General features: G+C 42.2%; 1 protein-coding gene across 1 annotated transcript in view; it reads right to left on the reverse strand.

Annotated features, from left to right (window-relative positions):
- Window positions 1-11,043, reverse strand: part of MEIOB (meiosis specific with OB-fold) — a 32,105-nt gene extending 21,062 nt beyond the window's left edge. Inside the window, exons 1-4 of the mRNA XM_043915578.1 lie at window positions 10,879-11,043; window positions 6,581-6,657; window positions 4,864-4,921; window positions 990-1,121 (exon numbers count right to left, since the gene is read on the reverse strand). Of these exons, the coding sequence (XP_043771513.1) occupies window positions 990-1,121; window positions 4,864-4,921; window positions 6,581-6,649 (259 nt within the window). The 5' untranslated portion in view covers window positions 6,650-6,657; window positions 10,879-11,043. The remainder of the gene's footprint in view (window positions 1-989; window positions 1,122-4,863; window positions 4,922-6,580; window positions 6,658-10,878) is intronic.
- Between the last annotated feature and the right edge of the window lie 15,993 nt (window positions 11,044-27,036).

The following is a 27,036-nucleotide window of genomic DNA, read 5'->3' on the forward strand; positions in this document are numbered from 1 at the left end:
GACAACAAGCATCAGTGTAGAATGCAGGTTACCATCGAATATATCTTCAGCTCTATGTAAGTGTTGTTCTGGCACGCATCCACAGATGCTTCTGCTTGTCCGGGGCCCTGAGACATCTGCAGAGTTTTCTGCCTTCACAGTCCATAGGTCCAATTACCTTATTATTCAGTTAGCAAGATACTATATAACCCTGAAGTTAATAGTATGATGGGTGCTGAGTAATCAGTATGGGTAATAGGATGCTCGATATTGCAGGATTAGAGAGGAGTAGTTTAATTGTCTGTGTTACTCTTTCTCTTCTTTTTTCTACCATGAAAGAGAGCTGGTATACTGCTTTCTTGTTTATTGTATGAGGCTAGAGCTGTTATCTATTGAGTGACTAAATTCTACACTTCATACCAGGCACACTATCTCATTTAAGATTCATAAGAATCTACTGGGTATTAATTCATAGTTGAGGCTCAACAAGATTATGAAATTTTCTCAAATAAATAAGTGTTAGTATTTGGATTTGAATCCAGATCCACCTGTTCTCAAAGTCTTGTTCTTTTGAATATACTATACTGTACTATCACAGAGATACTGGGGTAGGTAGAGGATATGAAGATTTGCTATTTTAGACTAAAAGTTTCTTAAAATTCCATCAAAAATTCAAGTCATCTTTTATCAAAGTCTACTTAGCAGTTCCATTATATGTTTACAAAAAGATAAATGATTACAGTCACAAGAGAGACTGATGCAAAGTGAAATAGAAATAAACCAAAGATTATAGAGCTCCTAGTAAAAGTATGTGATTATTCTGTTTGTATGTTTCAACTGAACGCTGAATGTCTTGTGTTATACTCTTAACACTTGACTTTTTTCTGATAAGATTCTTGAGAATAAGAATTATGTCTTATTTCACTCCGATGCCCTCAGTGTAGTCACCACAAACACATCAAGGGAATAATACTGTAAGAGAAACAGTTTAAGAATCAGTGCCAACTTACCACATTCACCGACCCTAAAGCTGTCAGAGAGTGATCTTATGTAATCTTCACTGCCCCAGGATGTTGCATTTACAAAATGGGTTGTTGAATCACGAATGGTGAAACTGAAAGTGTACCTTTCTGATCCAATATCTAAGGGAAAACCAAGGCTTTTATTTTTCAGATGAAAAGTTTTAATTTTAAACAAAGGTGGTTATTATGATGCTAAAACACTCAAACACATGGTATAAAAAATTATTTCAGATATAAATTCTACAACGTTATGCTTTAAGAATTGCAAAGCTGCCAAGGTAGATAATTCACCTCACTGTGACCTCTCTGTTCCCTTTGCCTAGTTACCTCTATATTCAGAGGGAAATAACGTGTAGGTTTGAACCATCCTGATATTAGTTTATATTCTCCATTTCTCTCTTACTGTTGTTTTAACCTAAGTCATAATTCAGATCTAAATTATTTCAAAACAAATAAATGTGTGCTAGCTAAAATATACCACTAGGGGTCAGCAAGCACTTCTTTCCAGAATAAATTCCAAAATAAATTTCTTTGTTTTTGCTAATTAAAAAAGTAATACAATGAATGGATAAAGAAGATGTGGTACATATATAATCAATCTGATTTTGGTGTTGACCATCTGATAATGCCCATGTGTAGTGTGTTGAAAGTGTTAGTCATTCAATCGTGTCAGACTTTTTGGGACCCCATGGACTATAGCCCGCCAGGCTCCTCTGTTCATGGAATTCTCCAGGCAAAAATACTGAAGACACAAAATACAAAAATACTGGAGAAGGGTTGTCATTTCCTTCTCCAGGGGATCTTCCCAACGCCGGGATCAAACCCAGTTCTCCCACTTCGCAGGCAAATTCTTTACCATTTGAGCCACCAAAGAATCCTGTCCATGTGTAGAATCAGCCATAAAAATAATGAATTTTAGTCAGTTCTAGTGAAATGGGTGAACCTACAGCCTATTAAACAGAGTGAAGTAAGTTTGAAAGAGAAAAACAAATATCGTATACTAACACATATGTATGGAATCTAGAAAAGTGGCATTGATTATCTTATTTGCAGGGAAGACATAGATGTAGAGAACAGAATTGTGGACACAGTGGGGGAAGAAAAGTGTGGGATGAATGGAGAAAGTAGCATTGACATATATACACTATCATGTGTAAAACAGATGGCTGGTGAGAAGCTGCTATTTAACTGAGAGCCTAGCCTGGTGCTCTGTGATGACCTAGAGGGGTGAGATTGGGGGAGGGGAAGGAGGCTCAAGAGGGAGGAGATGTATGTATAACTATGACTTGTTCACATTGTTGTACGGCAGAAATTAACATAATATTGTGAAGCAATTTTCCTTCCATTAATAAATTTAAAAATTTAAAAAAGAAATACAAACAGCATGATACTGACACAAAAACAGACACACAGATCAGTGAAATAGGATAGAAAGCCCAGAAATAAACCCACACAATTACGGTCAATTAGTCTACAACAAAGGAGGCAAGAATATACAATGGCAAAAAGACAGTTTCTTCAATAAGTAGTGCTGTGAAAACTGAACAGTTACATGTAGAAGAGTGAAATTAGAACATTCTCTAATACCATATACAAAAATAAACTCAAAATGGATTAAAGACCTAAATGTAAGACCAGATATCATGAAACTCCTAGAGAAAAACATAGGCAGAACATACTTTGACATAAATTATAGCAATACTTTATTGGATCCATTCCTAAAATAAAAATAAACAAGTGGAAACTAATTAAACTTAAATGCATTTGCATAGCAAAGGAAAAGATAACCTACTGAATGGGAAAAATTATATGCTAATGATATGACCAATAGGGATTAATATCCAACATAAATCTTCAGCTCATACAGCTCAACATAAAAAAACCCTAACAACCCAATTTAAAAAAATAGGAAGAACTGAATAGGCATTTTTTCCAAACAGGAAATGCAGATGGCCAACAGGCACATGAAAAGATGCTCAACATCACTAATTATCAGGAAAATATAAATTAAAACCACAATGAGCTATTCCCTCACACCTGTCAGAATGACTATCGTCATAAAGAAAAAAATAGGGGCCTTCCTTGGTGGCTCAGTGGTAAAGAATCCACCTGCCAATGCAGGGGACATGGGTTCGATCCCTGGTTCAAGAAGATCTCAGATGTCGCACGGCAACTAAGCCTGGGAGCCACAACTACTGAGCCCACCCGCTGCAACTACTGAAGTCCCACACCCTAGAGCAGACAAGGCAATGAGAAGCCCAAGAACAGCAACCAGAGAAAGCAAAGAGTAGCCCCTGCTCACCACAACTAGAGAAAGCCTGTGCACAGCGACAAGGACTCAGCACAGCCAAAATTAAAAGAGATAAATATATAAAAAATTAAATCAAAAAAGAAATCTTCCCTTTAATGTGGTGTATATGTGTGTAATGCTCACTCAGTAGTTTCTGACTCTATGCAACCCTATGGACTGTAACCTGCCAGGTTCCTCTGTCCCTGGAATTCTCCAGGCAAGAATACTGGAGTGGGTAGCCATTCCCTTCTTCAGGGGATCTTTGTGACCCAGGGACTGAACCCAGGTCTACTGCATTGCAGACGGATTCTTTACCACTTAGCCACCAGGGAAGCCCACCTGTCACTATACCACAAGTCAATTAACACAGCCACGATTACTCAGGTGATTCAAACAAAACTGTCTTCTGCCAAAATTACTGGCTGGCTGACTAGAGCTCTGATTTCCTCAAGCTGTATCAAAGAATTTATACCATACCATTTAATAAAAAGCACTGACACTTTAGAAGCTAGTAATAGTGTATTGCTACTTTTGGTATTCTATATTGTATCTCTGCATATAAACTATAAAAGTTTGAAGATCGGTTGATTTTACTTATTTGTTTTGGTCTCTGCTGCGGCACGTGGGATCTTCGGTCTTCCTCGCAGCATGTAGTTCCTTGACTAGAAATCAAACCTGGGCCCCCTGCATTGGGAGGTTGAAGTCTTAGCCATTGGACAGCTGGGAACAGCCAAGGAAGTCCCTGAAGGTCAGTTGATTTAAAAAATCTGTTTTAGTCTTGGATTATGTTTCCATAGTCCTAAAACTGTTGCATAGACAACTAAATAAGGACCACTAAAGCCAGACTTAACTGTATTTCCCACGTATGAAAGATGATTTTTTTCCCCACTGAATCATTTAGTTCTTCGAATAAATACACAGATACTGCTGCATGCTTCCCTCCCTCAACACTGTCTTGACATCCATGCTGGATGGCCTCCTACCACTTTCTGTTTTCTATGAGATTTACCTGTGTCCTTGTATTTGATACTGACAGTTTACATGGAGTTCCTACTCTATGTTACACACTCTTACATGTACAAGCTCATGTAAGTCTCATCCCAGCTTTGTTTACCCTGATTCTGTGGCTCTGCCTAGGACAGACTCGGGGGTGAGCCCTGTCAATCTGGCTCCACGTCCATCCTCTCAGATGCTCTGATATCTGAGGATGATGGGAGAGACTACAACTTCTTTCTCCAGTCTTTACACTGGGTTTTGCACAATGGAGGAGCTCAGAAAGTACATGTTGATACACATTAATGAGCTGACCAATTTAACTAGCTATTTTAATACTGTATACACAGCTTTTAAAGTTATGCTTTAGAAATATCAAATAAAACCATTAAAATGATTTTAATGCCCTCACACATGTGGCCTTAAATCAAGTACTTTACCATGCAATAGAGAACATGGCCATTGCTCTTAGGGAGTTAAACAGGCATGAGAAATTTAATCACTTAAATATACTTTGTTGTAGTCATAAGCCACAGTTGATGAAAAATGAAGCAAAGAGTTAGTTAAATAGAACTCAGCTTTTTCTGTCTGGAAAGCCTTTGACATCTGTTTTTCCAATAACTATGCCGATTATTTTCTGAAAAACAAAAAGGTTATAGAAGACGAATATTAAACACAGATGGAGATGGTAAATTTAATTTCATGGACTTGTTATATTTTACTGGCTCTAACAAACATTTTTGACTAGGAACCATTTAAATGTATTTATTCCAGACAAACATCTAAAAGAACTTCATAAATGTTCATTCTACAAGGAATAGTACAAAGTAATAAGACAGTTAACTGCTATTACAAATATAATCATTTAATACTTAGTATGTTTCTACTTTATTTTCAATCACTAGGTGGAGCACAGTAACTGCCCTATGCTATCAATTCTTACTGAATTCATTCAAAGCACATGTATAATGCAATTTAATTTGCCATGGTCTTCAAAGCTTTCTTTATACGGGTTTCTAACAATCCACATAAAATTGCTTAGCTTCTTAATGCAAACATGCTGGACAGTAACATATATTAGATTGTAACAAAACTTGCATATCACTGCTAATAAATCTAAGCTCTAAAGTCCTAGATCTTGAAGGTATTAACATGTCTTTAATATTTTTAATGTTCTCTTTAGTGACTAACAAAGAAAAATTAAATATTTTCAAATACTATTAAAAATAAAAATAACTATCTTTTTCTGAAAGGATGAACTTATATCACATAATTCTAGCAACTGACTTTAACCTTGCAATAATTTGTTCAATTTTAAATACATGCAAGCTTTTAAGACTACCACATCCTAGCTGAGCTATTAGCTAGTCTTATTATATTTAGACACACTGTTATTATTTTTTAAAATTCCATATGCTGCAGCTCTCACTGAATTTTGTTAGGAAAACAACCAATGGGAATATTGAGTAAAATTTTCTAACTGAAGAGGCAATTAGCAAAGAGTTTACCTTTCAAGAAAAACTGTAACAGCGATTATTTTTAACATTAATAAAGTTTAAATTGCAAACTATTAAAGTTATATGTAATTTATCTCATTTTAAGAAATCTGATTTACACATTCCAAATGTAAACAGCAGACTGCTGGGGATAGGAAAGATAAGGGAGTATGATAATTGCTTTATAGTAAGTTCTTCACCTTATAATATGATTCCACCTAGATTCCTTTCAAATAAATAACAATCTTGGCAAATTTGAAATGACTGGTGCCCCCACAACCCTTCTCGACAAAATTAATTTTCACACAATGATTTCAGAAACACATCTTTTGTGTACCTTTATGTCACAAAAGCAACATAATAACAAGTATTTCAGTATATAACTTGGACAGTTTGATTGGACAATAGACACTGCTTAACAAAAATGCTTAATCTTGCCATGCTAAATTTGAGTGCATATTAAATATTTAGTTTGTTGTTGTTCAGTCGCGAAGTTGTGTCTAACTTTTTGCTATATTTAATTAATACAAATAAACTTCCAATAATTTTTAACAATTACTAGTCATATCTATAATCTCCTAATGTGCAGACAAAAAAAGACTAATTTTCATTTAGCTGGCATAAATACAAAGAGGTTTAGGAGCATTTAATATCTAACAATCACTAGTGCAATGAGTACCTGTATACTTGTCAATTATACAAGCATGTGTTGAAATGAATCAATAATGTTGACATAATGTAATATCACCACCTAAAGCTTCAACAGAGAACAAATTAACTACTGCACTGCTGCAACTTACCAGATTAGCCATATTTGGATGCAGATTTGAAAGTGCAGTAAAGTTCTTTGATGCAATGGAGTTGGCCATTCTTTTATCTGCATTTTAGAAAATATAATTTAGATGCATAAGTTAAACAACTGAAATAAAGCTTGAAAAATTCCAAGACTGAAAAAAGAATTTATTTAGGAAAGTATGGGATATTCTACTCATTCTTTGGGAAAACTTTATTTATGTGGCTGCACTAAATCTTAGTTGCAGCTTGTTAAGTCCTTTGATCTTCACTGCGGCATGAGGAACCTTCAGTCTATAGTTGTGGAAGGTGGGATTTTTAGTTGCAGCATGCAAACTCTTAGCTGTGGCATGTGGGATCTAGTTCCCTGACCAGGGATCGAATCCATGCCCCCTGCATTGGGAGCTCAGAATCTTAGCCACTGGACCACCAAGGAAGTACCAGAAAAATTTTATTTTATTTTATTTTTTTTTTATTAGTTGGAGGCTAATTACTTCACATTTTCTTTTTTTTTCTTTTTTTTTTTACTTTATTATTTTTTTTAAACCCACTGAAATGTTGTGAAGTAACAGAAAAATTTTATATTACAACAGTGACATGTAAGCTAGATTCAACCTGTAAAAAGCATATTTTTAAAAGGTCTTTTAAAGTTATGAATGATATAGTTAGGTTTCAATTTTTTTTCATTTATTTTTATTAGTTGGAGGCTAATTACTTTATAATATTGTAGTGGCTTCTGCCATACATTGACATGAATCAGCCATGGATTTACATGTGTTCCCCATCCCGATCCCCCCTCCCGCCTCCCTCCCCATCCCATCCCTCTGGGTCTTCCCAGTGCACCAGCCCTGAGCACTTGTCTCATGCATCCAACCTGGGCTGGTGGTCTGTTTCACCCTTGATAGTATACTTATTTCAATGCTATTCTCTCAGAACATCCCACCCTCGCCTTCTCCCTCAGAGTCCCAAAGTCTGTTCTGTACATCTGTGTCTCTTTTTCTGTTTTGCATATTGGGTTATCGTTACACTTTGCAAAAAAAAATTAGTCAATGTTTAAGCAAATTTAGAGTTTCAGATGAGAGATGATACAATGGGACATTTGCAGATTTAAATATTTATTACCATAAAGCCTACTTAAAAAAAAACAACATAGCAAAACTACACTGTAACCACCTTGAATCGTGCTTTTAGTTACACTGTGTATGGGGATAGGCAGTACTTCACCCTCCCCTCTATTGGTAAATAAGCTCCATCAGGGCAGAAGTAGCATCTTACACACAATTTGTGAGTGCATTTCAAATGCTACCTTCCACATAAAAAGCACTCAATAAACATGAGATAAATGAAAGAGACTTGTCCCTCAACTTAGTCACTAGAAAAGGTTTTAGTAATAACAGCTGTCAGCTACACCCAACTAGCAGATTTACTTGATTTCACTTCATTCACCTCTTTAACAGTGAATGCTCTCATCTCCATGCTGTACACATCTCCAATGTGTACTCCAGGACACATTGCATAGCATAAGTTTCAAGAAGGCTGCACAATTACTCAAATATGATTTTGAATTCCAGCGCCACTAGTTTGTAGTCAAATGTTTTGAATTACTGAGCTTTAATCTCCTCATCCAAAAAATATGGATAACATCTACCCTACAAGGTTGTTGTGAGAATTCAAAATAGTGTACATAAAGAGCCAAGATGTCCACAGGCTCTTGACAGATGAGAACACTGCTTTTCATTCTTATCTAATGTATCAGTTTCTGCATTCAAGCCAGAATAAACAATTTAGCAGTGTTAAGGTCCTACTTATTTTTCAGCTGAGTCTGATCTGGCTCACTATGCAATTTCAGTCTCTGAAATACTTACCAGCCTGACAGATTCATTCATTCATCCATCCACTCAGCCAACACTTATTGAGAGACTGTCAAGAGCTAGACACTTGAGGTTAGAGAAGAAAAACTATTCAGTAGCCAGATTTTGTGTAAAAATACTATCCATCTACATACTGAGTTCTCCAATATTTTACCCCTTAACATCTCTTGGTGGTTACTTACTTAGAGGAATATCACATGAACTCTTTGAAGTTCCTTCACTTCCTACTGTTAATCAAAATATACGGTGATATACTTTAGTGTCTGTCTACAAAAAGGAAATGACAACTTACTTCTCTAGGTTTTTGAGAAATACAAAATTAACACGAAATAAAGAGGCCAGTATGATGAAACAGAGATTACAACCATTCATCAGCAACTGCTGTCCCTTCTATTTTCCAAATATATTTAAAAAGTCTCTGTTTATCCATCTCCAGTGCCATCTCCTCAGTCCAAGGGTCAGTCATTCCTCATCTAGAGTACTGCTATTACCTAATCTTATGTATAGTTTATTCATTCAACACATGTGAGTTGAGTGTCTGACATGTATCAGGTACTGAATCAGGACAGGAGGGGCGGCTCAGAGAAAAGCGAAAAAAAAAAAAAAAAGCAAGTGCCAGGTGTGGGGCTAGACGTGTACAGCCCCAAGACCACAGACCCAGCTCCTTGACAAGGTAAAAGGGAAAGGCGGTGAAGGAACTAGTCCAGTTAAGATAAACTGGTGGCCAAGTCACAGGTAATAGTTGTGGAGTGCCTATTATGAGGCTGGCCCTATACTACAGACATTAGATACACATCATCTCCCCCCCGCCGCCCCCCCACAGTTGATTACCACTCTCCAGATACCTCAGCAGCTCTCCTTTCAACAAATGGGACCTGGGACCTTGGCACACAGTTCCATCTTCCTTGAGCATCCTCTCCAATCCCACCCTCAGATCCTCCCAAGACAAGAGCTTTAACATTTTGGGGGTCTCAAAGAGAAGATCTTATCACCCTCCTTCAAGTATCCCCCAGCCTCGATTCCTTCTCTCAGCATTCTTAATTCCCTCATTACAGGATGGGGCTCAGGATGAAAGGGCTGTGCCTTGCCTTGCCCTTACTGTGTCCTACAGTGCCTATTAGGCTTGCACCTCAGGCACAGTAGCTGCTAGCTATTTGTTGACTAAATTAATGAACGAGTCCTAAAAGAATCCTGATTTGTAATTTGAGAATAATATTGCTACAATTAACTTTCTGGGTAAACAGAATTTTAGTTACTAACTAATTTTACATTTATGTCCAGCACTTAAATTATAGAAGCAAGTACAAATTGTAACCTACTATTCTAGATCAACAGAGCTTCCAAAGAGCTGGCATTGATGGTCCTATATAATCGTCTAGTTTATTCTACAGACATGTGCTGGAGCTGCTACAGAGAAGTCCTCTTATGTGGTTATTTCTGTACGTGAAAATCCCCCCAAACTTCCATCACAAACCAAAGACTTTTTTTTTTTTTAACAGACTTTGACAAAGTTGGCCACCTTGCCTAGAGGGGAACAGTTGTTCAATTATTATAAATCCAATTCAAAAGGGTAGTTTTTACTCCTTCAGTGGGAACTCAGCAAGTTTTGCATACTCTGGGTTGGCCATAAGAAAACGGGCAACCGGCCATCACCAGAGAACTCACCAGCACGGAGACAAAAAGAGAGCTTGCTAGTAAACTTTCAAGGTAGTCTTAATTTTTTTTAACCAAACACTGCTTTGAAAAAAAGAACGAAAGAGAGGGAGGAAGGGACATGACTTGCACACAGGGATTAAAAACCGTCCCTTTTAAACCCTTCACGCTTTAAAATGTACCTGAAGATTCCAAATCTAGGACATTCTAGAATAGGGAACACTGTGGAGAGGGCGCCCGAGGTGGCGGGGAGCGGGGTGTGAGTCGTGGGTGGGGACCTCCAGGGCCGGTGCCCTTGCGCAAGTGTCTGCACACACCTGTCAACCCCACAGAACGGCTGCGCGTCAGCCAGGCTGAGGTTGGGGGGAGCGGGCCGGTGATGCACTGAGTTACCTCAGGACGCGCTTATACCCCCCGCATCGATTACACCCGCGCGTCTACGTTGGCCGCGCCACGCGGACGAGCACACTCCACCCGTGTCCTGTGTTCGTACGTGACTGTGACTCCGCGGGTGTGGACTGGAAGCCGGCGTCAGCTGCCCACTTCGCACCCGGGCTCGCACCCCGGCGCGTCCCCCGAACCGCACCCCGCCGGCTTCCACCTCTCGAGGCCACCGGGGTGACCGCCACCCGAGGAGCCCGCGGGCAGCCTGGAAGGGAGACCGTTCCCACCGCAGACGGCGCGGCCCAGAGGCCTGCCCTCAGGAACAGACGACGGCCCGCCGCCAGCCGCCACCCGGCTTCACCTCAGCGTCCGCGCCGACTGCTCCCGGGAGCGCTCACCTAGACGCTCTCGCTTTTGGACAGCAGCCAGCAACACGCAGGCCCCGCCCAGACGCCTCCCCCGCTCGGCCGGAATTCGGCTTCTTCTCCACAGCGCGTTCTGCCCACAGCCCCAGCGCTCGAGGGTCGCCGCGGGAGGACAGCCCTGGACCGTTAGCCCAAGCCCCGCCCCCGCCGATCTCAGACTCCGCCCACTCCTGGGCTCTACCCAGCCCCCAAGTTCTGATCCCACCTCCAGATCCGAGTCCACGCATGCCCCTCCCACCGACCTCAGACTCCACCCACGCCCTGACTCTGCCCCGCCCTCAGCTTCGACCCCATCCAGCCCCCCTCAGCAAACTCCGGTTCCACTCACTCCCTGCCTGCCCCACCCAAGCTCTGCTGACTCCGCCCACTCCTTGCCCCGCCCCGCCCCTCGCCCTGACTCCGCCCTCAGCCCTGCCCTGCGGCTCCCGACGCCTTGAGGGTCGCCGCCCCTCTGCTGTCTGGGTCTTGAGGACAGAGACTCTGGGAGACTGGCCGCGAGTGGTTCCCGTTTCTTTGCTTTCCCAGGGGCCTGTCCTCCAGACTTCCGGGCGGGAGTCCGGGCTGCTAAGAACCAGGTGTCCAGAAAGATGCTAGGGATCTTTTCTGCTGAAATAGCAGAAATGCAGGAGACGTTGCTATAGAAAGTGCATTAGCTGAACGCACAGCTACAAACAAGTGCTAAGTGTAGCCGGGGAAATCTGGAAAAGCCTGCTTGTATCTACTCAGCAGCCTAGTTGTGAGCTTGCAGGATGTTCTGACTGGGGAGAGGTGGATCTAGTGTAGCAGGGATCTGTTAGTTCTTATATGGCATGTGACTCTGGATCTCAGGGAAAGAAGAGAGCATGGAAAAAGGGTGCGTGGTTGCTGATAAGGCTTCTAGAAAGGGAGCGGGTGTTGGATGCAGATTTGTCACCTGCTGGGGGAGTGTGAAGAAAGGCCAGGCTGCTAGATGGATAACGCTAAACCCTGATGATGCTATTTGTATCATTTCAGGGGCATATATATAGATATACACTATATGTATATTTTGATGTGCTAAATATTGGGCTTTGGTGAACTTGACAAAACATTCGCCGAGCTTTTTAGTTAGTACCATTTGGAAATCTTTTTAGTTTAATGACATTAATCTTTGTTGAAAGAGGAAGACCGCTGGAGAAGGAAATGGCTACCCACTCCAGTATCCTTGCCTGGAGAATTCCATGGACAGAGGAGCCTGGATGGCTACAATCCATGGGATCGAACAGTCGGATGTGACTGAGCGACTAACACATAAAAGAGTACTAAATCAGGGGCAAATAAGTTAAGATCCAACAACTAAATTCTTAAAATTTGTCACCAATCACTGTCCACTTGTAGCATTACTTAAAATATTGAAATTCTTTCTTTAAAAGGAAAAACAATTTTGGTACTTATTGCACAGCCATGTACTGCAAAAGAAAAGTGCAACATCAGGGGCAAGTCTTATGTTGTTATCAAAACATAGTTTTATGTTGCATCTTTTTTTTTTTTGCTGTGTTGCTCTGTTTCCAGGATTTTAGTTCCCCCACCAGCAACTGAACCCCAGCCCCAACAATGAGAGCACCGAGTCCTAAACACTGAACCTCCAGGCAATTCCCTCCTTTGTTATTTTTTAATTTCCCAAACAATGGTAGAAAGAAAAATAAAGTACCTGCATTCCCGCTGCTTAAATAAAGTTAAAAATGTGTTTTCCTTATTCCTTTCCACTCTTTGTCTTTACAAGCACATACCTTGATCTTTCCAAAAGAATGAACTGGCGTTCTTAGTCTATTCTAAAGGGGAAAAAAAGGTATAAAAAATAATTTGTATGCATTTTTCATTTGAGCCTCACTAGGGGAGTAAAATTTTTAATTTTCATTTGCATTTTTCCTATTTTAGCAAATTAATTTTAGCCAGAAGCTATCCAAGATTAAGCAAGCACAGTCAACTTCACCACGACGCAATAGGCTTTTCATAAGACATGCTGCTTTGAAACACAAGCCTGAAAGAGTGGAATTGTTTGATGTTAATAATGAAATTGGGACACCCCCCTCCCTTGTTACATAAAGAATTCATCTCTTCCATTTTTATAACAATTCCATTCTTAACAATAGAATTGACTTGTCAATACACTTTGGATGGATAGGAACAGAAGCAAAGACAGGGAACGCCTAGCCTCACCACTTGATGTAGAAGTCGAGGGTGAGTGAACAAAGGTCAGCATTGAAATTGCTTGCATGTCTGGCTAAAGAAAATGGTGTCAAGCCACACCCATCACCTCCCTGGAGCTTGCCAGCTGTCAGGCCGTTGAGGAGCATGTCACAAAGGGGTGACAGGCAAAACATGTAGCAATCAACTTTACATATACTAATCGCTGTGGGGGGGCGGCGGGAAATGACAATTATTTTCATGAATTACAAAACCACCTTTTATTTATTCAACAACAAAATAACTTTTGTAAAGTCTGTCCAGTGATTACATATCCTTCCCAGGAGCTGAAATACTGACAACTCAATTACTAGTCTCACTCTCCACTCCTCCATCTGTAATGGGACCAGCCAATAAGGGGAAAAAATCTGAGAAAATGTATGTGGTGTTGGCTTCCCTGGTGGCTCAGTCTGGTGGCTTGCCTGCAATTCAGGAGACCCGGGTTTGATCCCTGCATCAAGAAGATACCCTGAAGAAGGAAATGGTAACCCACTCCAGTATTCTTGCCTGGGAAATCCCATGGACGGAGGAGCCTGGTGGGTTACAGTCAAGAGGGTCACAAAGATTGGACACGACTTAGCGACTAAACAAGAAATACGCACTAGGAAACCAAAACGCTTGTTTTTTCTCTCGGTGGTCTGGAACTGAGCCATGATATCCCCAAGGTGTGCCTGTCATTGGTGTCTGGTCCATGCGATGAGTGCTTTCTGCACTCTGCATGCCTGCCCTGTGCTGTACCAAAGAGAACGCGTTGAGGGAAGAAGAGTGGAAGAGCTCTTTAGCGCACGCAGCATCGGTGTCCCTTTGGGGAGGAGAATCCGGCTGCCTCCCACCCTGCCCCGCCAGAGGGTTACTCCTGGGACAACACAGGGAAGGGCCCCTCTCTCTGGAGGGCTGTCATGGGCCAGGTTCACCACAGTTTATGCTAGGCATTAACTGAGAGTCGGACACGACTAGACAACAACAGCAACACCAGACTCCAAATTACTCCAAGCTAAGAGCACGAGTGTTTGGGAAAAGCCAACTTCCACATGCAGCTCTACACTTTCCTCCCTCTGGGTCCAAATCCCTGGCTCTGTTCTGTGTTTGCTTTATGAATTTGCTCAGCACTCGATAGCCTGTCTGTGTTGTTCACATGTTGGCCAAATACTAAAAGATGAAAGAGAAAAACTCAACAACAAAAGACATTTTTATTTTTAATTGTCACTCTGTAAAAGGATCATGGATATTTCTCAGCGTGCTTAATTCCAACACACTTCGGCCAGAGTTCTCTCATCTTAGCTGTTTTATCGCACAGTTGTTTAAAATAAGAAAATAAATGAATCCTAGAAACTAAAAGTCAGGCTATCTGACAAAAATTTCACTTTTGCCACTAATGAGCTGTGTCAGTCAAGACTCTCTGAGCTTCATTTTCCTTTTCTATCAAATAGAAGGTTTGGACAGACCCAAGGGACAAAGAAGAACACAGGAGTACAAATCGTGAGGGACAGGCTCTCTATTTATCTGTGTGTTTGTTGGTCTCTTCTGGATGGACAGTTTTGGAAAGTTTGTTCATGTCAGATTTCATGGCTAATGTGACAACCAGGCTTCCCAGGTGGCGCTAGTGGTAAAGCGGGTAAACCCACTTGCCAATTTAGGAGACATAAGAGACACGGGTTCCATCCCTGGGTTGGGAAGATCCCCTGGAGGAGGGCACGGCAACCCACTCCAGTATTCTTGCCTGGAGCATCCCACCGACAGAGGAGCCTGGTAGGCTACAGTCCATAGGGTCGCAGAGTTGGACGCGACTGAAGCGACTTAGCATGCAATGTAGCAACTGGCCAAAAGCTGGTGTTTGCTGAGTGAATCATTTGATAATCATGAATAACATCAACTTCTAAAAGGTTACACTGCTGAAAGGGGAGACATTTTGCTCACTTGGGATTCATAGAGGCTGCTACATGTATTGAGGGGAAATAAACAGATTTGTATCTTAGGGCTTTCTCAAGTTCTTTCTAGTCCTAACTTAACTGCCTGTAGTGATCTTAGAAGAGTTATTGAACTCCATGTAAAATGTAAATAAACGTGACTCCTCCCCCTTTTTTATTTTAAACTCCTACGGGCCATAGTGTACTCATCCTATGAAGTAACAGATGGGAGACTTTCTTGGTGGTCCAGTGGGTCAGACTTTGGGTTCCCAATGCAGGGGACCCGGGTTCGATCCCTGATTGGGGATCTAGATCCCATATGCCACAGTGAAAATCCTGCATACTGAAACTAACATCCCGTGCAGCCAAATGAATAATTACCTTTTAAAAAAGGAAATAACAAATGGGAGATTATGGATGGCTGCGTTCCATTGATAAACATCACTAAAACAGGTTGCAAAATACTTTAACTGATATTCCTGGCTGATAGTATTTTGGGACCAGGTAGGCTATGAAAACGAGTTGAAATGGCTCCACCATTCTCTTTTCAACTCAATTTTCCCTAAATTAACCGGATTCTAGTACACAAAAGGGGCTTCCATTTGGAAGGTGACTCAGACTGTAAAGAATCTGCCTGCAATGCGAGAGACCCAGGTTCAATCTCTGGGTCAGGAAAATCCTCTGGAGAAGGAATTGCTACCCACTCCAGTATTCTTGTCTGGAGAATCCCACAGACAGAGGAGCCTGGCAGGCTATAGTTCATGGGGTCGCAAGGAGTCGGACACAACTGAGCAACTAAACAGAAGCAGCTCACAAAAGTAGCAGAGAACTGTCACAGGCTTCCTGGGAGTGTCCGTGTGTCTGTCCTTCCTTGGCAGAGCTCAGAGCAAGGGCCACACAGAGCCCTGCAGCCTCAGCAGTGTTCTACAGGCGTCACCAAGTTCCACGCAGGGGACACATCAGGTCATCAGTTGGGGAATTCTTCCCCTCAAATTGCTTTTCTAACAATTTTAAGATCATTGGGGGGCGAGGGAGGGTGCCTCAATTGAAATGTTAATTGAGGTGGAAGGTGTGGAAATGCAACTAAGTACTAAATGTTCCAACCTGGTGCCACAGTCAGAGTGAACGTTGGTAAGGAATCCTGACAAAGTGGCTTAGGAAACAGGGTGTGATAGGGAATTCAGGGCTTTATGAGGACTTAAAACAGGCACAATCCTAATGTTAACAATAGGAGTACGGGAAGGGCTGGGCAGGAGGATGAGGAACGGAGGAGAAACATGTAGTGCACAGGCATCGGAGCCGTGCAGACTGAAAAATAAGCCCCAGCAATGAGATGTGACTTCACGTCCATTATGATGGCTGCATTTAAAGACAGACAACAAATGTTGGCGAGGATGTGGAGATAGCAGAACCTTCCTACACAGCTGGTGGGGATGAAAATGACACAGCTGCTGAAGAAAACAAAAAGTCAGGCAGTTCTTCAAACTGCTCAACAGTTACTGTCTGACCCAGCAGCTCCACACCTAGACATCTCACCAGGAGAACTGGAAATATATGTCCACCCAAAGTCATATATGAATGTTCATAATTCATCTGTGTGTTAGTCACTCAGTTGTGTCTGACTCTTTGCAACCCTATGGACTGTAGCCCGCCAGGCTCCTCTGTCCACGGGGATTCTCCAGGCAAGAATACTTGGGTGGGTTGCCATGCCCTCCTCGAGGGGATCTTCCCAACCCAGGAATCGAACCAGGGTCTCGTGCATTGCAGGCGGATTCTTTACCAGCTGAGCTACCAGGAAAACCCAGAATAACCCAAAATGCAAACAATTCAAATGTCCCTAAACTAATGAATGGATATGCTTAGAAATAGTTAAAATGGTCTATCCATACAATGGAATAATATTTGGCCATAAAAAGGCATTGAGTACTGGGACTTCCCTGGTGGTCCAATAGGCACTCGCAATACGGGGGGCACAGGTCTGATCCCTGGTTGAGAAACTAAGATCCTGCATGCTGCACAGTGTGGCCTAAATAATTAATTAATAGCTTTAATTAAAAATAATTTCTGTCTTGATTACCTATTGAAAAATAGTATTTTTTTTTCAAAAAGAAATGAATCACTGATACCTGTTACACCATGAGGGCCTTTTTGAAACCATTATACTAAGTGAAAGAAGCCAGTCACAAAGAGACACAGGTTGTCTGTGTTATACGTGCTGTGTGCTAAGTCATTTCAGTCATCTCCGACTCTTTGCGACCCTATAAACTGTAGCCTGTCAGACTCCTTTATCCATGGAATTCTCTAGGAAAGAATACTGGAGTGGGTTGCCATGCCCTCCTCCAGGGTATCTTCCTGATCCAGGGATCCAAACTGCATCTCTTGTATCTCCTGTGTTGACAAATGGGCTCTTTACCAAACTAGTGTCACCTGGGAAGCCTGCACTTACATGAGTCATCCTGCACTTATATGAGATGACCATAATAGACAAACCCTTAGAGACAGAAAGTAGATTAATGTTTGCCTAGGGCTGGGTGGGGGATGAATGGGAATGGGGTTTCTTTAAGGGGTGATGAAAATGTTCTGAAACCAGATAATTGCACAACTCTGAATGTACAAAAAACCATTCAATTGCATAATTTAAGAGGGTAAATTGTATGATATATGAATTCTATCTCATAAAGCCATTATGTTTTTTTAAATGAGCCTCAGATTTCCTCATTGTTCTTGTGGAAACTATGAGCCAGGGAACTGTGACCTTCTGGGATTGGAAAACCCAACACTTCAAATCCGCAGAGAACATCCAGAAATTTTGACCCCATCCTGAAAGTTCTGGTTTATGGAGGAGGAGGAGAAAAATGGTACCCCTGTATAACACATTTTATCATCTGAGTTTAAATTTGAGTTTCCCCAGCATGAATCACATTTAAAGACACACCAAAGGTTTCTTTGCCATCTATCATTTAATTCTTGCCATAATTATGAGGCCATGAATAGAAGACATGAAGTTTTGTTTCAATTTGTTGATAGAAAGCAATCAGATTATTTTAAAAAAATAAAAATTAAAAAATCATCGGTTACACTTGAAACTAACACAACACTGTAAATCAACTATATAAAGTGTATGTCCCATATAAAGTGTATGTATTTGTGTGTGTGTGCACGCGCGTGCACGCTCAGTCGTGTCTGACTCTTTGCGACCCCATGGACTGTAACTCACCAGGCTCCTCTGTCCATAGACTTTTTCCAGACAAGAACACTGGAGTGAGATGCCATTTCCTCCTTCAGAGGATCTACCCAAACCAGGAATCTCTTGCATCTCCTGCAGTGGCAGGTGATTCTTTACCACTGAGCCACCTGGGAAGCCCACAATCCAATATAAAATAAAAATGTAGAAGAGAGTCTGGCAATTGGCACAACTTTTTATGTTTTGCCCCTAAATTAAATGTTGTTTTGATATTTATATTTTGAGTTGTATGGGGGGAAAGTTATCTGTATGTGGCCTCATGTACTGTTTCAAAAAAAATCACTGATGCTTTTTCATCATGTCTTAGTGTTTGGGCACACTGACGTCAGCTTCCTTCCAAGGGCTATCTAGTAGAATTCCAGGACTTTTTGCTTTTCTTCTCAGCATTCTTGAAATAAAACTTGACTACATTTTATTATTGAATGATAGCATATGATGTCAGACAATATTTGTATAGCTTCTACCACTTGGCTTTAGAACAGAGGGTGGTAGGAAGGAGTTCATTCTCTCCCTGTCTTTACAGCTAAGAATAAAATAGGTCGATATAGTCACTTCTATATCATAAAAATTTTTTCCTCTTGATCAGTCCTTTTCTGACCCCAAGGTCACAGTTATTGCAAAATTTTATTGTGGCTTGACAAATTCTCCATGTCAACTCCCATATTACAGGATCTTTCATTTCTTCAATTAAACAAGTGGAAATGGATACCACCTGTGCTCTCATATTTATGATGTCAATAAAGCCCACCATAATTACACTGTGCTGTTGAAAAATGGCATGCCAGCAAACTGACAGGCATTTGGGGGTCACCATTTCACACAATACCCACCACTGATCAAGTTATTTCAAAGGCTTCAAGCCACGGATTAATAGGAAAAAAGACTTTGCCTGTCAGATCCTTTCATTTATATTTTGCCAACCACTCCACTAAGCAAAACATATTTATTATATCAGTCTCTTTACAATTACAAGGAGGGAAACTTGAAAACATGCTGAAAAAATGATGTTCTTTGAACTATAATTAGAAAGAAAAAATGCTAAAGTTTACAACAGTGATTCCACATAGATTCACTTTTAAATAATTATTTCATGAGAGATGTTGATACAGAGTGCATCTTGAATTTATAAGTTTTAATACAAATTTTTAATTTTTTATCCCACTGGGCAAGACAGTAGAATGTGATAAGGAGTAAGAAATTAGGAATGACAGATTCAGATTCTACTTCTAAGATGCATCTTAGATCATTAACATCTGAAAACCCCTTACCTACTTATGCAAATGCTTCCAGAGTTCTGGTGTGAATATATTAATAGGTTTCCTATCACAGTGTTTGGGCTTCCCCGATGGCTCAGACGGTAAAGAATCTACCTGCAATGCGGGAGACCCAAGTTTGATCCCTGGGTTGGGAAGATCCCTGGAAAACGGAATGGCTATCCAGTCTAGTGTTCTTACCTGGAGAATTCCATGGACAGAGGAGCCTGGAGGGCTACAGCCCAGGTGGGTCACAAAGAGTCGGACATAACTGAGTGACTAACAGTTATCACAGTGTTTAAGAAGGTGTCAACCTATTAAAATAGAAATGTTCCCCAGCTGGATCAGCTTTGTCTTGTGTCAGTGTTCTTTTTGGTAATTTAATAAAGTTCTGAACTGGTGATGGTTATAAACCCTGTGAAAGCAATGTCACTGAATCATACACTTTAGAATGGTTAAAATGAAAAAAAAAAAAAGGTTAAAATGGGAACTTTACTGGTAGCAGAGAGTGGATGAGGATCGGTCTGCTGATGCAGGGGACACGGGTTTGACCCTGGTCCCGGACGACCCCGAGTGCCGCAGAGCAGCTAAGCCTGTGCCCCACAGCCCCTGGGCCTGCGCCCTAGAGCCCACAAGCCAAGGCTCCTGAAGCCCAAGTGCCTAGAGACCGTGCTCCGAAGCAAGAGAAGCCACAGCAGTGAGACACCGTGCTCCTCATCGAAGAGCAGCCCCCAGTCTCTGCATCTGGAGAAAAGCCTGTGCAGCAGCAGGAACCCAGCAGAGCCAAATATAAGTGAATATTTTAAAACGGCAAATTTTATGTTACGTATATTTTACCACACACAGAAAGATTGAATTCTCCTGGCCCTATGAATGACATCAGCTTGAGGCTAAACATTTCCGAGAAGTCAAATTGTAGTACTTTCCATTTTTCTATCCTCTCGAGGATGGCAGAAACCGGTGTGATAAAACTGAGAGAATTTTTATGACATTTCATGACATTTACCTTTTATCTGGTATACCTCTGAGCTTCTTCTTAAAGCCCTAGAAGTACACTGTAGCTAAGCAGACTCTTTACTCCACTGTGACATGGAGGCAGGAGCGGCGTCTAGACCAAGGGTCCCCAGCTCCTGGGCCACACACTGGTGCTGCCCCGTGACCTGTTAAAACCGGGCTGCACTGCAGGAGGGGTTGTTGCTGCTCTTTAGTCACCAAGTCGTGTCCAACTCTCTGCGACCCCATGGACTGCAGCATACTAGGCTCCCCTGTCCTTCACTGTCTCCCGGAGCTTGCTCAGATTCATGTCCATTGAGTTGACGATGTCATCCTACCATCTCATCCTCTGTCGTCCCCTTCTCCTCCCGCCTTCAGTCTTCCCCAGCATCAGGGTCTTTTCCAATGAGTCAGCTCTTCAAATCAGGTGGCCAAAGTATTGGAGCTTCAGCTTTAGCATCAGTCCTTTCAGTGAATATTCAGGGTTGACTTCTTTTAGGACTGACTGGTTTGGAATGTTTTTTTAAGTCTAAATAAATGAATGAATAAAAGCAATCCTTTCAATGTCTGCATCTTCTGCAAATAAGTAACTGTGCAATCCAACTCTAAAAGACATTGAAAATATCAAGACCCAGAAGAAAGAGTTTTGGAAGCTGTGAGAACAAAATGCACCATCTAGAGTGAGGTTGGCAGACTCTATCCCATGGACTAAATCTGGCCACCATGTGTTTTTCTGACTGGAGAACCATCGTATAGTTTTCACATTTTTTAATGGTTGAAAAAATCAAAAGAAGAATAGTATTTCACAACATGTGGGAATTATATGAAATTCAAATGTGTCTATAAAGTTTTAATGGGACACAACCCCTCACATAGTCTAGAGTTGCTTTCACACCTCAGTGACACATTCGGACAGTTTCAGCTGGTATCGTGTGCATGAGTGTATGTTCAGTCGCCTCAGTCGTGTCTGACTCTTTGCGATTCTATTGACTGTAGCCCATCACGCTCCTCTATCCTTGGGATTCTCCAGGCAAAAATACTGGAGTGTGTTGCCACACCCTCCTCTAGGGATCTTCCTGACCCAGGGATTGAACCCGCGTCTCCTGCTTTGCAGATGGATTCCTTACCCACTGAGCCACCTGGGGAAGCCCAACAGAGACCCTATGTCCTACCTAACCTAAAATGCTATCTGACCTAGGTGGCTTGGTGGTAAAGAATCCACCTGCCAAAACAGGAGACACAAGAGATGAGGGTTCGATCCCTGGGTTGGGAAGATGCCCTGGGGTAGGAAATGGCAACCCACTCCAGTATTCTTGCCTGGAAAATCCCATGGACAGAGGAGCCTGGAGGGCTACAGTCCGTGAGGTTGCAGAGTTAGGCACGATTGAGCACACACACACACACAGTTTTATAGAAAATTTTCATTGACTCCACTTCTAAATACTCTCTGGGCATAAAAAGTTTTCCATTGGTGGCAGAGTTGAGCAAGGTGGCTAGTCTTAGGTGGAAATCTTATTTACTCGTGAGTGTTAATGCTGTATCTCAATAAGTAAAAATTAGCCTTCAAAAAGTACAACTTGCCCTATTGGGGGATCCTTTCCTGGGAGTTCTTTTATGGTCAGAGCATAAAAACCAATGGTTTCTATAAAGAAATTGCCTTATGGTCAACCTGGCTGAAATGCACTGATTATGCAAAGTGGTGGGTAGTTGCTTTTGAGGGGTTGGAGTAGCAGCCAGCGTGCTTCAGGAACACGTTGCTGGCTTGTGAGACAGCTTGAGCTATGATGTTTTGGAGGGCTTGGTTTCTCTCCATAAATTAAAGCTCTGTGTTACTAGCAAAAGCAGGGTTAGGATAGGTTGAAACACAGGTTTAAAGGCTCAGCTCCGGCCATTCTGACATTTTGCCAGGAAACCGCGACTGTTGGCACTTGAGAACCTCTCTAAGAGTGCTCTTTAAAAATCTTGAGCGCATACTATCAAAAAACCTACAATAAAAATGTCAATAAACAGGGGGAAATTACTCCATGTCTAAAGTTATTGACACCAAGATGTTTGCGGCGTTTCATTTCACTACAATGCGTGACCCCACATGTTAGCCGTCACAGTAATGGCTCCATAGAAGCTAAGGAAACCACAAAGCGCAAAGCTCAAAGAAATTTTTATCATTCCCAGGTTTCTGACTCAGCGCTGAAAGGTCTCGCTTTGGGCCCTTCTCTGGTTTTAATGGCCTTTTTGCACTTATTCCTGAAAGTTTAGGTTGTAACTTGACACTCACTTCATGTCTCCCCACACCTTGAGGGCAACAAGTTATTGTTTCATAAAAAGTGCAGTTAAACATGAGCACCACTGTACTGGATCCATCACCGATTCCACAGCGATACCCCAATACTTAGTGATCGAGAAACCATCAACTCTGACTCCTTCCTCCTTGTCCCGATGTTTCTCCTTTTAGACCAATTCTTTCTCCTTATTTCTCAGAGCACTCAAACAGCTTGGAGTGGGGGGATTTCCCTGGCAGTCCAGTGGTTAAGAATTTGCCTTCTCCCCCTGCCCCAAAAGAATCTGCCTTCCAATGCAGGGGATGGAGATTCGATCCCTGGTCAGGGAAGTTAGATCCCACATGCTTCTGGACAACTCAGTCTGAATGCCGAAACTAGAGAAAGCCTATGTGCCACAACAAAGACCCAGCAGAAGCAATATTTTTTAAAATAAATTAAAAAAAGAAAACAGCTTGGAGGATAAGACCCCATTTGTGTAAAAGAAAGGTTACCTAGCGATCAGTTCAGAGAAGGCAATGGCAACCCACTCCAGTACTCTTGCCTGGAGAATCCCAATGGGCGGAGGAGCCTGGTGGGCTGCAGTCCATGGGGATGAGAAGAGTCGGACATGACTGAACGACTTCACTTTCACTTTTCACTTTCATGCATTGGAGAAGGAAATGGCAGCCCACTCCAGTGTTCTTGCCTGGAGAATCCCAGGGATGGGGGAGCCTGGTGCGCTGCCGTCTACGGGGTCGCACAGAGTTGGACACGACTGAAGCGACTTAGCAGCAGCAGCAGCAGCAGCGATCAGTTAGCTATGTAACTACCAAAAACTTCACAGCTTAAGACAACCTCCATTTATCATCATGGTTTCTGTGGGTCAGGAATCTGGGCATTCCTTGACAGGGCTGTCCACCTGGGGTCTTGCACAAGGTTGCAATCAAGGTATTGTTTAGGGTTAAGGTCTCGTGGAAAGGTTCAACCAGGGAAGAATCCAATTCTAGACTCATGAGTTGGTTGACAGAACTCAGTGCCTCCAGGGCTGTTGGACGGTGGGCCTCAGCTCCATGCAGGGGGACCACCCCAACAGGGCAGATTGCCTCCTCAAACATCAAGGGCTGAGAAGGCACACAGTCTGCTAACAAGACACCTGTCATAATCTTTTGTAGTCTAATCATGGAATCGATGGCACTTGACTCAGCTGCATTACTGGGCAGAATCTTGCCCACATTCAAGGGTCAAAGACAGCCCAGGCATGAATGCCAGGACTCTGGGTCATCGGGAAGCAGCTCAGAGGCTGCCCACCATAGAAGGGCAGGCGTGTTTTCTTACTTGATTATGCATAGAAGATTTCTGGTAGAACACAGAATAATTTATTAGAAATTTCTGGGAATTCCATGGTGATCGAATAGTTAGGACATGGTGTTTTCACTGCTGAGGGCCTGGGTTCAATCCCTGGTTGGGTACCTAAGGTCTCACAAACTGCAAGGCGAGCCACCCCCCTCCTCAAAAAAAGAAAGAAAAAGATGGAAATTGTTGGCAGTGATTACCTCCAGAAATAGGACTAGGGCATCAGAGATAATGGGAGAAGTGATTTTTACTTTTCATTTTATACATTTCTATATTGTTTTACTTTAAAAAACAAACATAGTTTGTTATGTTTTAAGTTTTACATAGAAAAAAGGCACTCAAAGTTATTTTCCAATAATTGTATCTTTTAAAAAGTAGTCTGAAAAAATAAATAAATAAATAAAAAGTAGTCTGGACTCAAAGGATAAAAATCAGTGAACCCAATTCGCTTGTGTGCACAAATTAGTAAACAGTGTAGAAATATAAGTTAATATTTAGCAGTAATATTTTTATAAATCAGATTACTTTTCCAAACCACCTAAAAGGGGCGTATATCACTCACTTCCCTCACAAAAATTTATCGCATTCAGTCAGCACAGGAGCTAAGAGATAGATCAGGACTAACCCATGTTCTGGAAATTACCTCTAATCATTAGATTGTTTCAGAATCGATGACTGCTTTGGGTTCATAAAGGGGCTCATTTCAGTGTCCTATTTCTCCCCGAGTCCACCCAACCTTGCCAGATAAAATACAGGATGCCCAGGATGGCCCTTGTAATATTTGGGAAGAACTTTCACTGAATGGCTCAGACAGTAAAGAATCTGCCTGCAATGCAGGAGACCTGGGTTCGATCCCTGGGTTGGGGAGATTCCCTGAAGGGCATGGCAACTCTCTCCAATATTCTTGCCTGGAGAATCACCATGGACAGAGGAGCCTAGAGGGCTACAGTCCAAGGGGTCACAAAGAGTTGGACACGACTGAGTGACAAAACTTTCACTTTCACTGAAAAAGTATACCGTATTTTCTCTGAAACTCAGGGTTAACCAGGCAGCCTGTAGTTTTATATGTTCATCTGGCACACACCCCCAAAGTTGGCCCCCCAGGGACATTTGGAGACGTCTGGAGACTCCTGGTCATCACAGTGTGGTGCAGGGTGGAGGGGTCAGGCGCTGCTGGTATCTGTGGGTAGAGGACATGGACGCTTCTAAACATCCCACGGCGCTCAGACGGCCCCAGCGATAAAGACTCCAGCCTCATTTATCAGTAGTGCCCACACTGAGACTGGCCACCCTCCCTCCCCCAAGCTCGGGCCTGACTCCCTGCTGGCCTCGGTGAGGAGCTGCGGATGCTCAGGTGGGTTTAGAAATCATTCTCCAGATGCTGGCAAGATGGGGGGCTGGGGGCGATGGCTGTGGTCTGGGGGTGTTTCAGCAGATTTTGTCCACAAAGTAACAGCTCTTCAACCATCCAGCAGACACTCTTTTTTTTTTATTATTAATTTTTATTGGAGTATAGTTGTGTTTAGGTCATACTTGAATGGTCTAGTGGTTTTCCCTACTTTCTTCAATTTAAGTCTGAATTTGGCAATAAGAAGTTCATGATCTGAGCCACAGTCAGTTCCCGGTCTTGTTTTTGCTGACTGTATAGAGCTTCTCCATCTTTGGCTGCAAAGAATATAATCAATCTGATTTCGGTGTTGACCATCTGGTGATGTCCATGTGTAGAGTCTTCTCTTGTGTTGTTGGAAGAGGGTGTTTGCTATTACCATTGTGTTCTCTTGGCAAAACTCTATTAGCCTTTGCCCTGCTTCATTCTGTACTCCAAGGCCAAATTTGCCTGTTACTCCAGGTGTTTTCTGCCTTCCTACTTTTGCATTCCAGTCCCCTATAATGAAAAGGACATCTTTTTTGGGTGTTAGTTCTAAAAGGTCTTGTAGGTCTTCATAGAACCGTTCAGATCCTTCAGCATTACTGGTTGGGGTATAGGCTTGGATTACCTTGATATTGAATGGTTTGCCTTGGAAACGAACAGAGATCATTCTTGTTTTTTTTTTCATTCTGTCATTTTTGAGATTGCATCCAAGTACTGCATTTCGGACTCTTTTCTTGACCGTGATGGCTGCTCCATTTCTTCTAAAGGATTCCTGCCCACAGTAGTAGATATAATGGTCATCTGAGTTAAATTCACCCATTCCAGTCCATCTTAGCTCCCTGATTCCTAGACTGTCGACGTTCACTCTTGCCGTCTCCTGTTTGACCACATCCAAATTACCTTGATTCATGGACCTAACATTCCAGGTTCTTATGCAATATTGCTCTTTACAGCATCGGGCCTTGCTTCTATCACCAGTCACATCCACAACTGGGTATTGTTTTTGCTTTGACTCTATCCCTTCATTCTTTCTGGAGTTATTTCTCCAGTGATCTCCAGTAGCATATTGGGCACCTACCAACCTGGGGAGTTCGTCTTTCAGTGTCCTATCATTTTGCCTTTTCATACTGTCCATGGGGTTCTCAAGGCAAGAATACTGAAGTGGCTTGCCATTCCCTTCTCCAGTGGACCACATTCTGTCAGACCTCTCCACCATGACCCATCCATCTTGGGTGGCCCCACATGGCATGGCTTAGTTTCATTGAGTTAGACAAGGCTGTGGTCCTGTGATCAGATTGGCTAGTTTTCTGTGATTATGGTTTCAGTGTGCCTGCCCTCTGATGCCCGCTCGCAACACCTACCATCTTACTTGGGTTTCTCTCACCTTGGACGTGGGGTATCTCTTCACGGCTGCTCCAGCAAAGCGCAGCCGCTGCTCCTTGCCTTGGATGAGGGGTATCTTCTCACGGCTGCCCCTCCTGACCTTGAACGGCCCTCCTGTGCCCGCCTAAATCAAATCCCTTATGATTATACAGTGGAAGTGAGA

The sequence above is a fragment of the Cervus elaphus genome, chromosome 10, assembly GCF_910594005.1.
Source record: "Cervus elaphus chromosome 10, mCerEla1.1, whole genome shotgun sequence".
NCBI lineage: Eukaryota > Metazoa > Chordata > Mammalia > Artiodactyla > Cervidae > Cervus > Cervus elaphus.